Below are 15420 nucleotides of genomic sequence, written 5' to 3' on the forward strand. Positions count from 1 at the left end.
GAGCCTTACCATGGAAGGAAGTTGCGATGGTGGGAGGGTAGGAAGTAATTAGAGACAGAAGTAGTTTTCCCGGATTCCTTTCCCAGAGGACTATCTGATGACAGCTTAGTGTCACCTGTAGTAAAAGTCTAGGTTCCATCAGCAGGCATGGGTCTGCAAACCAAAGGACTGCCATCTCGTGCCCACTGTGAGGCATAAATGGATGAAGTCACATCAGTGCTCACATCCTCTGAGACATTCATAGATAAGGAGAGTATCGTGCTTTGCTTGTGATAGTCCCACATTATGCCTGGTGTTTCTGTGAAATTAACAGTGCCCTCCTGGGGGCGCCTGGGTGGCTCAGTCGTTAAGCGGCTGCCTTCAACTCAGGTTATGATCCCAGGGTTCTGGGATCGAGCCCCACATCGGGCTCCCTGCTCAGCAGGGAGTCTGCTTCTCCCTCTCCCACTCCCCCTGCTTGTGTTCCCTCTCTCACTGTGTCTCTCTCTGTCAAATAAATAAATTCTTAAAAAAAAAAAAAAAAACAGTGCCCTCCTGCACTCTCAAAAGTGTTCCAGTCTGGATAATAAATTGTATGATCACCCTACCCACCAACAGCATTAATATGGGGGGGGGGAAGAATCTTCAAATAGAATGACACTAGATGTAGGTACATGAGCGTGTTTATATTAGTCTCTAAACTTTTCTGTATTTAAAAAGAATTCCCCTCCAAAAATAGAAATCCAACAAATACACAATAAAAATTCAAACTACTCTGTAATGAAGTATAATACATAATTATTTCAGTACCCAGTCTCCTACCTAAAGTGCTTCTCTGCTCTTATATTTTTTAGATTATAGTCTAACCATATCCATTTATCTAATGAGATCAGCCATTTGTCTGCACTGTGTAAGCGACAGGACTAAATTCAATGTCATCTGTTTATTTAAGATGGAAATGATATGCATGTAGCACAGTAGCCTTTGGGCACAAATGAAGTATCATTCAATGTCACCAGAGAAAATATAAATCAGCAAGAAGGAACAAACACAGAAAGTTCAGTCAGTACATCTTTGTTGGGCTTCCCGTCTGTGCCAGGGATATGGGATGGAGTGAAAGAGAGTCCTTGCCCTCATGGAACGTATATATTCGGGTGTTAAACAGCCTTGGGGGGAGGGGTGATACCCGCATCCTATAGCATCCCCAACTTCAGCCTAGTGTTTTGCAATAAATTCCGAAATTGCTAGCCCTTTCCACTAGTATGTTCTGTAAAGTACTTTTTTCTCTTTTTCCTTCGGTGTGTGCATGGGGTGGGAGGCGGGCAGTCACACAGGAAACATGCAAGACAGAAAGGATGTTATTTGGACTGATGAAAGTTTCATCTCTTTACACACCTGTCTTCCTCATCTCCAGCCGGTCGTACATGCCTGTCATCAGTACCAGGGTTGTGGCTTCTCCCTGAGGTTTCTGGTGTAAATATCTGGCATTGGTTGGGCCTCAGTGTTCAGTACTTGAGTCCTGCTGCTTCTGCTAGGCTGCTTTGTCATGTTCAGCCCCTTGACTTTGCTACATCACCACCCCTTTCAATTCATAACTGCTGATAAACACCTCTTACTGTGGCTGGACTGTGCTGAAGCCTAGTACCCAAATACAGGTTCACCACTATCCCAATGGCCAAGGCACAGAGATCAGGGTGTGAAGTCTTTACTCTGCCAAAGGAACTCCCATGAGGGAACAATGTTCTAAGCCCAAGATTTAAATGTGGGCTGATCTACATCCTCAATCTGTGACCAGGGGCAAGTTATTTAAGCTCCCTGTGGCTCAGTTTCCCCACCTGCCAATGTAAATGTACCATATACCTCCCTGAGTTGTCACAAGGATAAATGAGGTAACAGATGCAGCATTCTCTGCACAAAACCCAGCATGCAGTAGCACTTCAAACCTTTTAGTTTCCTCCTTTTGCCCCCCACCCCACAGTTCCCTGCCTGGTCTAATGTGCACGGTAATCAAAGTAGGCAGCTCACCTGGAAAAGGTGGGATGGTGTCAGGCTGTAGCTGATCCTGGAATTAGGGAGTGCCAGTTTTTACACACATACAACCCAGCTGTTCTCTTCAAATCTGTGTATTGATGCATGCATCTACCCCTTAGTCTCTCAGTGAAGATGTGAGCAAAAAGAGGTCACCTTTACATCCCACTGAATATGCTCTTCAAGAACAACTGAGAAACAGTTGTTCAGTTAAAGAAAAAAGACATCATGGGGGACAAGGCAAAAGAGAGGATAGAAATGGGGCGTTTTGTTTTTGCTAACAAACCTATGCTGGGTACCACTCGTGTGTCAGAGACGATATCGAGCAGTTCACATTCAGTTTCTCATTTATCCTCCAGCAGTCCTACTAGATAGGTACTCCTCGTAGTCCCTCTAGGCCCCACTTTACAGATGAGGAAAGTGAGGCACAGAGAGCTGCTACAGCTTTGTGTCCAGGATCACACAGTTCCCAAGTGCCCCAGCCAGCATTCAAGCCCAGGCAGACAGCGTCCACCCAGCCAAATTAGGCCACCAACGGTAGCACTTCCAGAAGGGTCAAGGCCCGGGCACGCTGAATCACAGACCCCATCACACCCTTGGCTATCTGCTCCATAAGCCTCTGCAGGTCTGGAAAAGGAGGGCACTGGTGGGATCACTCCTGTGATTCTTAAGGGCAGTAGTTTTGTTAGAGAAGCTTGATAACAAAACCAAAAACAATATTATTTCCAGTGGAAAAAATGCAATATCAGGTAACACACTCGTTTATGAACTACATCATGCGCTCAGCCTCAGAAAGCTCACGGTCCATCATTCAGGAGGGCCATTACCATGTCATCAGGTGGAACTTTTTTTCTTGTTTCTTCTTTTATCAGCCATATAATTTACACTGTTCTCAAACTCAGTGCTCATGAGAAACTTAGTAAATCGTTGGAAGGAAAAAAAATTGCCAAAGAATTCATCTGATAGTGACACTTTTTCATAATTTTGTAGATTTAACATTATTATTAATTATTTGCAGTTTCAAATATTTCAGGGATGTGGGTTATATGATGCTTTACATTTTTTGTCTTAAGCCGAAGCTGCTACACGTGTGAATTCCAGCTGCATGCAGGGGCTCATTGTGCAGTCTTGTTTGTGGATGTGTAAGACCTTTCCCAGCCCAGAACTCTTGTCTTTTTCCTAAAAGCCAGTCCTGGTACCACCAAACTGTACCTTGGAAACCAAATAAGATTGTCTGGTGCTCCAACGAGGGGAGCCCCGGTTCTGTCAGGACTCTTGGAAAGAAAGAGGGGCCAAGAGGGGGGGAAAGAACAGACCCTCACTGAAGGTCAGTTAGGTGAACTACATAAAATTGCCAACACTGAACCACTTTGTTCCCTACACAAATGGCAATTCCATATGGCTTAATACATAATAAATGCCAGAGCAGACACCTTTTCTGTTTTCCCACACTCGATCCTCCTCATGACCCTATGACCCCACTTTACAGATAATGAAATGGAATTAAATGCCTAAAGTCATTGTTTTAGTTTGGGTTCCTCCAAAGGTTGACCCAGAGTCAAGAACTCCATACGAGTAGTCTATCTGAAAGACAATCCCAGGAAACACTGGTCAGAGAGTGGCAACATACAACAGGGAAGGCAAGCGGTCAGTTATAAAGTCCTTGTCAAGCTAGTTTACGCCCCCCCCCTCCCCCCACACACACACCAGGCAACGGCAGCCTAATCCTGCTGGGGAACTCTGAGAAACGGTGAGGAACACATGCCCCGGAGTCATCCACCTTGGGGACCGGGAGCTGGGGTATTTATACACGAACTGTTTTTAGTCATAGTTCCAGGCTGCTGGGGACTAAGAAAGTATGTTAATGCCCCTGTATTCCCGCATCAGGCTGGAAGGAGGGCCAGTGTGCACTGAAGTCGTGAGAAGACAAGGGCAGGGCCCAGCCGTGTCTGCTGTGGTCCCTTAGGCAGTACCAACAGAGGCAGGATTTGAACTTGTGGCATCTGACCTCATAACCCATGTCCTTCCCACTAAAGCACAAGATATTGTCAAAACCCAGGAAAGATCAGGGCCTGCAGGACGATCAGGAATCAACTCTAGGTCATATGTAGACAGCTGTAAGACACTTCTCCCACAAGAAATACCACCCTGTGCTTCCCCGCTGTAGAATAACTGCAGTCACCTTTGCATAGCCCTCTAAAGTTTACAAAATGCACACACTCTATCATTTCATTTGGCCCGCCTCTTGCCCATGACACAGACTAAAATCCAGTCATGCACAAGATTATTATATTCATATGTCTACTCCACAACTAGTGAGCATATGTGGTAGGAACTGTTCTAGGTAGCGAAGCTCTACATAGAAGTAGACCCAATAGACAGACACACCGGCGTGGCTTAACTCGTGTTCTAGCGGGGGCAGCAGAATAAAGAAACAAAAAGAGCTGCATAATGTAACATCATATCACAGCTAGTGCCATGAAAAACTTTAAGTGAGAAAAAATGATGGTGATGACGAGGGATAGTTTTTTTAAATGGGGGCTGGGGTCAGGGAAGCCGATTACATCTGAGCAGGGAAGTGAAGGAAGCGAGGCTGTGTGGAGGCAGGACATTCCTGGCAGAACTAAGAGAGAGACGGGCCATGTGACTAGCACATGGTGAGACGTGAGTCCCCAGATGTCAGCAAGGACAGTGTACCATCTTGTTGGTTACAGTCAGGACTTAGGTGTTGGCTCTCAGTGCTGGGAGGAACCACTGGAGGATTTAGAACAAGGAAGTGGCATGATACATGTTTTTAAAGGCCCATTTTTAAAAAATTTCTCTCTAACCCATGTGATCAACAAGACATAAAACCAGGATTTAAATTCCAGTCTTCTGACCCCTGATCCAGTGCTTTTCCCACTCAGGTTCACGGTCATTTTCAGACTTGGATGTCCTTGGTACTCTGTTTTTCTGGTCCCTTGAAGAGTTATTTGTGTTCTCCTGACCAAATCTTGAAACTGCTGTTGCATATTCCCCAGGCATGTGGCTCTTTGCGACTTTTCTTTGCCTCTTGGCCAATCAGCTTTAACATTCTCCCATTTCTGAGGGCATTCTGTCCTCTTAGAGATATTCAGCAAAACTCATGACCCACAAACTTGCTCTACCAGAGCTTAATCCTGACCGTGAAAGTCAAGTGAGGACAATGGGATTAAAAGATAACCACTCTAATCAGAAAGTTTAACATAACACATTTCCAGGGGTCTTCATGATATCAAGGAATTTTTTAAATTAAGACCACATGAAAATTTCCCCCAGACTATGCAAATAGAGGTTACGGGACCTCTGCCTCACCACGTTGTCTTTCTCCTCCAGACCAATGTGGAATTGGGCCAAAGTTGCAAGGAGATATTATACTTGCGTTTCCTCCATCATTACTGTTTTTTGTTTCTAAAATCTCAGATTTATTCGCTTCAGATCGAAAGCTGCATTGCTTTTTCAGCCAAGGCTGCAAAGACAAACAGCCTGTTTGGGGAATTACAATGTGGGGCTCTCTTGGCTGCTTTTTAGTGTCAACATCAGCAGCAAGAGTGTTCACCCCCTGGTGGGAAAGCAAGGAGAACAAGAGACACATCCCACTCTCCCAGAGCTCCACTACACGACAGTATGGACAGAGGCACCCATTTGTCTTGTGACACTAGAGCAGGTCAGGCTGACACCAGGCACACATGTACAGAAGAAGCGTGTAGACAGATAGTCACTTGTTTGGCTACATCCACAGCTTAAATTTGGTGTCCTCCAAACATGTAATGTTTCAAAGGCAGAATGATATTTCTGTTCACTTATTAAGAGATGACTAACTTGCTTTTGGCTGCACTACAAATGAATCACGGTAACAATCCCCAACTTGCGACTTCTGGTGTTCTGATGTAATGCATTTCTATTAAAAGAAGAGGAAAGAGAGTGGGTGAGAGTGAGATCATGCGAAGACAGAACATAACACCGAGGGAGCTAGTGTAATTGATGAACTGCCGAGACCAGGTCCATCCACTTCAAGGTGTTTTCTCGTGTCCTGGGTGAGGATCCCTTGCCAGTCGGTTCCTACCCATTTACAGCTGCAGAATATAGACCCAGATTAAGACGTGGAATTTGGAGGGATTCAACGAAGAAAAGATTTCATTTGGGGGTGAAAACCAGATATTCCTTGAAAGCATTTTTAAAGCAATTTTGATTTAGTGTCACTTTGAAGGTAATTACTTGGGGGCAAATGATGTAAGTTAGAAAAGCTAAGTAACGACCTCCCTTTTTAAAGTGTTTTAATGGGGGTGCCCGGCTGGCTGGCTCAGCGGGCAGAGCAAGCGACTCTTGATCTCAGGTTTGTAAGTTCACTCTCCAGGTTAGGTGTAGAGATTACTTAAAAATATAATCTTTAAAAAATGTTTTAATGAGTGAAGCGTATTTGTGACAGTCAGAGGGAGGGGGTAGGAAGGCGAGGCAAGGAAAGAAGGCAGCTGATAAAGACTGACTCCCCCTAGGGAGCTGGGGACCCTCACCTCCTGCCGCTCTCTCCTCACAGGCGAGGTTGCTGGGGAAAGCTTAACGCTACTCCCAGAGCCCATTAATTGCCCTGCCTGGCAGAGAGGCCGTCTGGCCTTGACCCTACCCCTTGTCAATAAAAAACAAATACAAAGAGGAGCTGAGAGGTTTTGTAGAAGGTCCTGTGAACCCACAGGTATTTTTCCTATGTTAATCATCACTCAGGAGCAGACACTTCCTTCCTCCCAGATCCCTTCTGTACTCTCTACAAGGTGCCCCTGCTGTCTTCTGAGGAAGATCTGAGTGTGCCAAGGAGAGGCAGAGAGGAAATTAGACTCTGGCCTGTCGTGACCGGCAGCCCACACTGGCTTTGTCCCAGGCTCTGGCAGAAGGGGATTAGAAGAGCCAGTGCCTCCCCAGTAACGGGAAATCACTCAGAGAAGGGAGTCTTTTTTTTTTTTTTCCAGTAAACCTATTTTCCCTACCCTGTGGTTTTCTTTCTGGGTTTCATCTACTATCAGATCTGTCATTGACCTAAAAAGAACTTCAGTGTGTTGGAAAAGCATACTTCAGGCAGCTATAATAAATCTCAAATTGATATTTATGAAGTTAACTTTCTCTCACCTTGCATCTGATCGTATAGTATGTGGATGTCACTCATCTTAGAATTATGTTGTGTTAGAACCAGAACGGTCTGTCCGTAAAGATTAGCTAAACCAACCTTCTGTTTTTTACTGATAAATCCGAGACCTGAAAGAATGACATTCCTAGGGTCTCTGACATTCCCACGGAAGCAGTGGAAGCCAGACTTGAAGCCAAAACTTCTTATTACTGGATTCCATTGTGTCCCACAGCCTTTCTTCTTGGTAAGCCTGTCTGTGAAAAGTTTTATTTGGCAACTACAGAGGCTGGACGGAGAATAAGAAAAGTCAGAAAGCTCCAAGCCCATCCCCTTTGCTACCTGTTAGTATTGCCACGTAATGCTGCCATCTACAGATGAGGTTTGGCTGTTTGGATTATGTGTGGTCTCTCTTAATGGACCCCAGATCCCCAAGTATGGCCATCCCACAGCTCAATCACAGCCATGGCCAGTCATGTGAACCTGGTGAGCTGACGGCACTTCACCCCTCCCCAAATCCTCTTAGTCCTCATTCAAAGTTGTGCTGGGCTAGGGCCACACATCCCGCTACCCCCAAGATCCTACCTCTGCCCTTTACTCACTGGGCCAGTCAAATGTCCTTGAGGCCTCAACTGCTCCAGCTATAAAATGAGGATAATCCTTTAATCATTTCCATTGAGTCTTATATTGAATAAATTTTTAAAACTGTAAAGAGTACCTAGCAGTCTAGTACTTAGCAGTACTAGTACTGCTAGCATTTAGCAGAGTAGTACTATTACTGTTATCATTCTTAACCTGAGGGGTGATGAGAGCAAAGAAGCTAACAACTGAAATGGTATGTTCAGAGCCTGGGAATGAATCTCAATTTAACATTCAGTTCTGGCCTCTTTGGCAGCAAATACAGAATAGAAAATATTGTAATCAGGATTGACGTTGGATTGGGCTTTACTAGTACAAAGTGTTTGGCATTGTCCACTGTTAGAATATTCCCTTTGTTTTGAATGTTGTATCTCTTCTGTGATTTTCCATGTGTGAGCATGAGCACACTAAATTCAGGGAAATTATCCTATTATTGACAACGCGGTAGATTTGATGAGTATTTATTGAATGTGTGTTGAGTGAATAATCTAGAATCTATACATAGTTATGGAAACATGGATTATGTGTTGATTCACATGACAGATTCAGACTGTATTAAGGGTCAGGACTATTACTTTGTGTCACTTTCCCTTGTTTTTTCTGAGGGTCTCTTACCAAGCTCAATAATAACCTTGTGTGGGGGCGCCTGGGTGGCTCAGTCGGTTAAGTGGCTGCCTTCGGCTCAGGTCATGATCCCAGGGTCCTGGGATCGAGCCCCACGTCGGGCTCCCTGCTCGGTGGGGAGCCTGCTTCTCCCTCTCCCTCTGCCTGCCTCTCTGCCTACTTGTGCTCTCTCTCCAACTCTCTGTGAAATAAATAAATAAAATCTTTTAAAAAAAATAAGCTTGTGTGGCTGGAGGTTGTCCATTTCGTGGACAGAGGTGTCTTAGTCACCATTTCACTATCATGCTTTCATGTTTTCCTGGCTTGCTTTCCCCTTTCTGGCCCCAAGAGAAAACATTAATTTAAAGGCAAAGATGAAGTCACCATAAATTAACCTGTCATCATTTTCACCTTCCTTTCCCAGTGCAGAAATTTAAAGTAAGTATACAGGGAAAAAAAAGGAAAAAAAAAAAAAAAGAGCGTAGCTTCAATCTCTGGCTTCCCTTTTTCCCTGGGAACATACCTAAGTATGCCTACTAATGTGTCTGCTGTCCTAAGCGGGGCTCCCTTAGGAAAGTAAATCAGGGCATTCTAAAACCCTAACAGCGTGATATCCAGGTAGCGTGTGCAGACGGCCAAGAATACATTGTGTACGAACTTGATAAGCAGTCATAAGAACCAGAGATCAGAACTGAGGAGTTTCGGATCTTCTGCATGCCTATTATCCTCTCATCTCTTATCCCACAGTAGAATCCCACAGACGCCTCCTGCCAGGTGGGTGGCCACAGCCAACACCCCCTCTATGGATGCTTCTGCCACTCAGAAGCAAGAGTGACACACGCTCTACCCACCTCTCCATTGGCAATTCAAAGCAGCTGCGTCTCACGGCAGCTGTGGTGCCGAGAATTAAGAAACGTTCCTTCTCAAACTTTACTAAGATCTCCTTTCCCAAGTCTCCCTCCTATGATCTGGTGGTACAGGAGTTAACAGAGTGTCTGCTTTCTTCGGTCTGTGGTCCCAGGGATCGGAGCAGCAGATCTGCAGAGTTGGCAGATCACTAAATAGTTTATAACTCCCCACCCAGCAGGGCATGGTCGCCTTAGAGAATGGATGGAAAATATCCCCTTGCTATAACTAGGTTCGGCCCTGTGGCTTAACACCATCTTATTTGGCAATCTTTTTCTCTTGACATATTTAGTAATCACTCTAAGGGAGATTTATTAGACTGTTCATAGGAACAAACAATGCACTAAATATTACACATATGCATGCTTTCCATACCACTCCTTTTCTAGCCTATTCTGAATCTTTCCCCAAAGTCTTTCTTTCAACACTTAATCAAAACTCTCTCTTGTCTTTAAATTCCTCTCGTTTCTTCTCTCCCCTAAAATAACTTTATATTTGGGATTTTTTTTTTTTTGTAGTTAGAAGTTCTTTTAATCAAAATTCACTGGGCCATACTTAGAGAAGAATGGATAAAAAGACACACTCAGAGTTTAAAATCATTGAAGACATTTGCTCATCATTAATCCCAAAGCACCAAAGCAAAAATTAAGCAGATGGTAAGAGTTTTGTGAAAATAATCTCTTAGGTATCTCTGGGAGATCAAGAGCGTGTGTGTGTGTGTGTGTGTGTGTGTGTGTGTGTGTGTGTGTGTGTGAAGGAAAGAACTCAAAATTATTTCATAATATGGTGAAGTGTTTCCTGAACCTGACGGTTGGTGCCCATGAGGAGATGTGGGGGAGGGTGCACTGAGAATTAGGATTAATAACTCATGCTCTATGCTAACGAAAGGACTTTGCCAGCTGGTACCCCTCCGACATTTTCAAAAAGCATAATAAATATCCCACTCACCCTGGCACATGCACAGCAAAATGTCTTCACAAATAATCCATCCAGAGCAGATTTAAGAGAAAATATATCAGGGTCATGGAGATGCTCAGAAGGTTATGAGTTATAATGGCACAGTCACAGTGTAGCAACTGGATGTTAAACTTTCTTCCCTTTGCATATGAAATGTTTTTCTTCATTCATTAGATACACAGTGGCTATCTCTGCTCACAGGCACACTCATTTACTTAACACTCAATTACATGTCTACCGCTGGCCTCCTGTTGCAGACTGGGCTCATCTTACGGAGAAAAGGGCCTATTTTCTCACCTTAGACTGTAGAATACATATACTCCCACATATCTGACTTTGAGCACTTGTGATTTTTTAGGCCACCTTAGCACTTGGGCAGGGCAAGCCCCAATTTAACCATTAGTTGCTAGCAAGAACTTTGACTCAACTCCCAGCATTGTTAACCTAGAGGTCTGTGGTCAGGGGTTAAGAGCACAAGTTCCGGAGCCAGGCTGCCTGGGATAGCCTAGCTCTCTCTTTCTCTTACTATGTGTGCGACCTTGGGCAAGCAACCATCTGTTTCCTCATCTGTAAAATGAGCCTAGTACTTGTACCCACATCATAGTTTCTTGTAAGGGTGAAATGGGTTAATCTGCATAAAAGGCCTCGAACTGTGCCTGGCATATGGTAGGAGTTGTTAAATGAGCGCTTGTATTCCCAGTGTCCACTTTGATCACAGGTGTATGGAGCTTGGACATGGCGAATCTGACTTGGGGTGAGGTGTGTAGAATAAATCCCACTGTGCTCCTTTAGCATGACCACCATATAGCCCGGCCAGACTCTTACAGTCACATCTCCCCTCCCATATAAGCAGACAAGGAAAGCCAGAGAATATGAGGTCCCTCAAGGTGAGCCTCTTGTCTTTTATGGCACCAAGTGACTGAATTGGATGGGGAAGTCATTTAGGGGCCCTAGAAATTGGTAGCAGAGGATGGGCTTCCACGAGAAGTTGTACCTTAGTTCACCTGGTACATTACATCTTCAAGACAGTGGTCGTATGTGAGATTTTCAGACATTTATAGACCAACTGAGTCACAAATAAAGAAGAGAACATGTGAAAACCCAGATTCCCGGGCCCTACCCCAGAGATTTCTGATTTACCCGGTCTGACGTGGTCTGACAATTTTCATCTCTGACAAGTTCCCAGGTTGTGCTGATGCTGGTTGTGCATCCTTACTACCTGTTTCTATCATAGGGTTATAACATTTCATTTGAACCCTTCAGCTTGGAGATGACCTAAGTGGCTCCGCCACCCCAAATAGAGATATTTGAATCCACAGAGCTAATGTCATGCATTGATGTCTTATTTTTGGTAATAAACTGACTTTCATTCTTGTTCTCCCATAGTTGCATGCTGCTGTGACCAGGATCCAGGTTCCAAGGCCTGGTTTTAATTACACGTTCGCCCACATATGTATCCTGAATAATGATAAGACTTGCATCGTGGATGACATAGTGCATGTTCTGGAGGAGCTAAAGAATGCTCGGGCCACCAACCGGAGCAATTTTGCTATCACATACCCGATCACTCACTTAAAGGACGGGAGGGCAGTGTACAATGGACACCAGCTTGGAGGCGTCACCGTGCACAGCAAGGACCGGGTAAAATCCGCAGAGGCCGTCCAGCTCACCTACTACCTGCAGTCAATCAACAGTCTCAATGACATGGTGGCTGAGAGGTGGGAGTCCAGCTTCTGCGACACTGTCCGACTGTTCCAGAAATCCAATAGCAAAGTCAAAATGTACCCTTACACGTCCTCCTCACTGAGGGAAGATTTCCAGAAGACCAGCCGTGTATCGGAACGTTACCTGGTCACCAGCCTGATCCTGGTGGTAACCATGGCCATCCTGTGCTGCTCAATGCAGGACTGCGTCCGCAGCAAACCCTGGCTGGGCCTGCTCGGGTTGGTGACCATAACCCTGGCCACTCTCACCGCGGCCGGAATCATCAATCTTACTGGTGGGAAATACAATTCCACCTTCCTGGGAGTCCCTTTCGTCATGCTAGGTAATTACTGCCCTTCATTTTTTTTTTATTTCCTCCTGCTGCTGGTGGTGACTGGGTTCCTAAAAGGCAAGGAGTAGCCATCTAACAACTTTCTTTTGTCTGTCATGTCTTCTTTTTGCCCAAAAGTCCTGGGACCAATTCTATAATGTGCTGACCATTGGCAAGGGGCAACCTTATTTGGTAAATATGCCAGAAGTCCCAAGCCCTGGGTCCCAGCCCTGGTTCTCCAGTAAGTAGCGGTGTGGCATTTAGCACATATTAATCTTCTCTGGTGCCCCAGTGTCTTAGGTGGGGCTTCCCCTGAAGCAGAACCTGAGACAAGGATTTAGATATAAGTCGTTAATTTAGGAGGTGAGCCCAGGAAGCCCCAGCGTGGGAGTGAGAACATGAATCAGGGAAGGAAGACAATTCAGGCTATGTTAATGGGCAGGTTACTGCTTTAGGCTCCGGTGGCTCAAACCCACTGGGGACCTTTGGGAGACTTAACAGAACACACCTCAGAGAGGTCCTCCTTGAGGGGTGAGGAAGCTGCAGGCTGGGCCATGTACCCAGAAACCTTGTGTATGAGTCATTGACGGCTCTCCCCGGGGAAGACTGAACACATTCCTGCAGCCGCAAAAATCCCCCAGGTGGATGGTGTTTGTCGTGAGAAGCCTTCCCTGAGTTCCAGAATAGTGACTAGGAGGGCACATGGGTTGGGCACTGACAGGGTCTGCTACCCTCCATTTCCCCACCCTATGGATGGAATGGATGTGAATATCACAAAAAGGGACATGATAAATGTACAAAAACTTTGAAAGCAACAAGTGAGAAATAAATAAGAAGGTATCTTTTTTCCTGTCCTTGCTATAATAACTCGGGAATATTTTTAAATGACGATGTGAGAATCCCAGTATATTCTCTCTTAGGGGCTGCAAGAATTTCCTGATAGAGATAACGGTGAAAACAAAGCCAGGGTGGTTATAATACAATGTCAGTTGCTCTGTTCATCTGGTATTGAAGATGGCATACCCAGCAAGCCTGATGGCAGGCTTCCTGTGGGCCAAGGGTTCCAGGGGCTCGTTTCTCCTTTTTCTGTGGCCACTTCTCACCAATTCCTTTAGCAAAATTAAAATGTCATTTGGAATCAGATACTGACATGACAAATGAAGTTGTATTTTTCATTGAATGAGAAAGAACTATGGTTGAGTTCATTAGAATGCCCAATGCCCTGTTTAGGGGTAGCAGAAGGAAAGAAAAGAATGTACTCAGATCTCAGCTGCTTTTCAGTTAAAATGATAAGCAGAGTGGCAGGGCTGCAAGGTCATAGAATGACATGCTGCCCTCTAGGCTCTGAGGCCTGTGGGAGTGCAGACCTGGGCAATAAAAACATATATGGTAGCTCCTGGGAAAGGGGGCGCTGTGGAGATGGAGCAAGTCCTACATTCACCAGGTCATTTTGCTCATCGCCGCCAAACACAACAGAGAAGGGGGCTGCCATACTTCCTCCTGAAGTCAGTCCCTTAAGAAGGCAGCATAACTAGCCTCCTGAACCCCAAGATGATGTGTGCTGATGGTGGGCTCCACGGCAGTTCCTTGAAGACTCAGTGCAACTGGGTAGTAGCTTCCACGGAGGCTTGAGTCAAGGTTTCTTTAAATGAAGATGTTTTGCCCATGATTAGTCCCATGCTTGGGTTTTATTTTTTAGCTTTTCATTTTAAAAATGCAGTGGTTTTTGTTGTGACTGTTTTTGCGGGAGGAAGAAAAAACAGGAATAAGGAAGGAGTGGGGAACTGAAGGGAGGCAGTGGGTTTTTAAGATCTAGAAGAAAGAATGTCAAAGCTAGAAAAAGGACTATTGGCCCAGGTTTGATGACACTCCCAAGTTGTGACCAGTGAGCCCCAAGTATGATACAGTATTTAAAACTTCCTAAAAACTAACTGCATTAAGTAAAATAAAACTTCAATATTTAGAGCTTCCTAAAATTATTTTTAAGTAAAACAACATAGCAATAGTCAAAACTTCTTAACATTAACCTCACAAAAAAATCAATTTCACCAAATAAAATGAAATGGAATATTCGAAACTTCTCTAATTTTATTAAGTAAACTAAGTTATGATATTTAAGATTTCTTAAAACTTCTTTTTATACTTCCTAAAGAAATTTTAAACATCGTAAATCAAAGTCAGCACAAAAAGGAATATACCAGCTAGGACTGGTGCAAGGAAGGATGTAAGAGATTGGACGATGTTAGCCGAGAATTGGCTTTAGAAAACAAATCCAGAAATAGTAGCGCCGCAACTCCCCAGAGACCGAGGATCACTGAACTTGACGTCAGAGTTCAATTCAGAAAAATCTGGCGTTCGTGGTGAAAGAGACCAAGCGCCGCAGGTACCCAATACTCCCTTGTTTGCAATTTGTGAAGGAAGTTACATGCATTGATTTGATGGCAGTTTTCCCTGCTGACAATCAGTATGCAAACTTTCTGTACATTTTAGCCCAAAGAGAACTATTACTTAGTCACAACATGAAAGGAAGCTATGCATTTTAGTAGCTAGGGCCCATCTGCAATAAATACTTTGCACCATGTAATGGGTGCTTACTATGCTCATAAAGCCAACAGTGCCTGGATTTAGGATGGTCACCCTTCTGTGTTTCACAGATAAACTCTTCATTCTCAGAATTTGATTATAAAATGAAATATAGGCAAGAGCATGTTCATAAATGTTGCATTTAGGGCCCATGTTTAATTCTGGATTTTTGATGACCAGTCCCAAAACACTAATAAATATTTCAAACGACAAAGAAGAAATGCAGTGCTAAGGCTTTTGCACTATGAGTCAATAAACTGTCCAGTTTTAAAATTTGTCTGTCTATGACATAAAATGGCTATGTCTAAACTAAGATTTAAGCAAAATGTCTTGATTTTCCATGTTATATAAATACAATATCAAATAAAAATTTAAAACTATATGGTCTCATTTAAAAGGAAAAGTATCTCAGAAAAAAGGCTCTAATACAGAGATTTCCTTGGCCAACAACAGGTCCATAATATGATAAACATTATACTTAAAATTCAGCAAACTAAACATTCTCAGTGTGATGCCGGTCACATAAGGCCAGATCCAGCCAAATGCCAAAATGGCA

At 44.1% G+C, this 15420-nt stretch overlaps 1 protein-coding gene and 1 long non-coding RNA gene across 2 annotated transcripts in view; one reads left to right on the top strand and one right to left on the bottom strand.

Annotated features, from left to right (window-relative positions):
• LOC118007710 overlaps positions 1–15420 on the bottom strand; it is a 621984-nt gene that overhangs the window by 376333 nt on the left and 230231 nt on the right. The window lies entirely within an intron of this gene.
• PTCHD1 (patched domain containing 1) overlaps positions 1–15420 on the top strand; it is a 51947-nt gene that overhangs the window by 25859 nt on the left and 10668 nt on the right. The window contains exon 3 of the mRNA XM_035000746.1: positions 11633–12293. Within this exon, the coding sequence (XP_034856637.1) occupies positions 11633–12293 (661 nt within the window). The remainder of the gene's footprint in view (positions 1–11632; positions 12294–15420) is intronic.

Source organism: Mirounga leonina, unplaced genomic scaffold (assembly GCF_011800145.1).
Source record: "Mirounga leonina isolate KUSES-001 unplaced genomic scaffold, KU_Mleo_1.0 Mir_101595, whole genome shotgun sequence".
Classification (NCBI taxonomy): Eukaryota; Metazoa; Chordata; class Mammalia; order Carnivora; family Phocidae; genus Mirounga; species Mirounga leonina.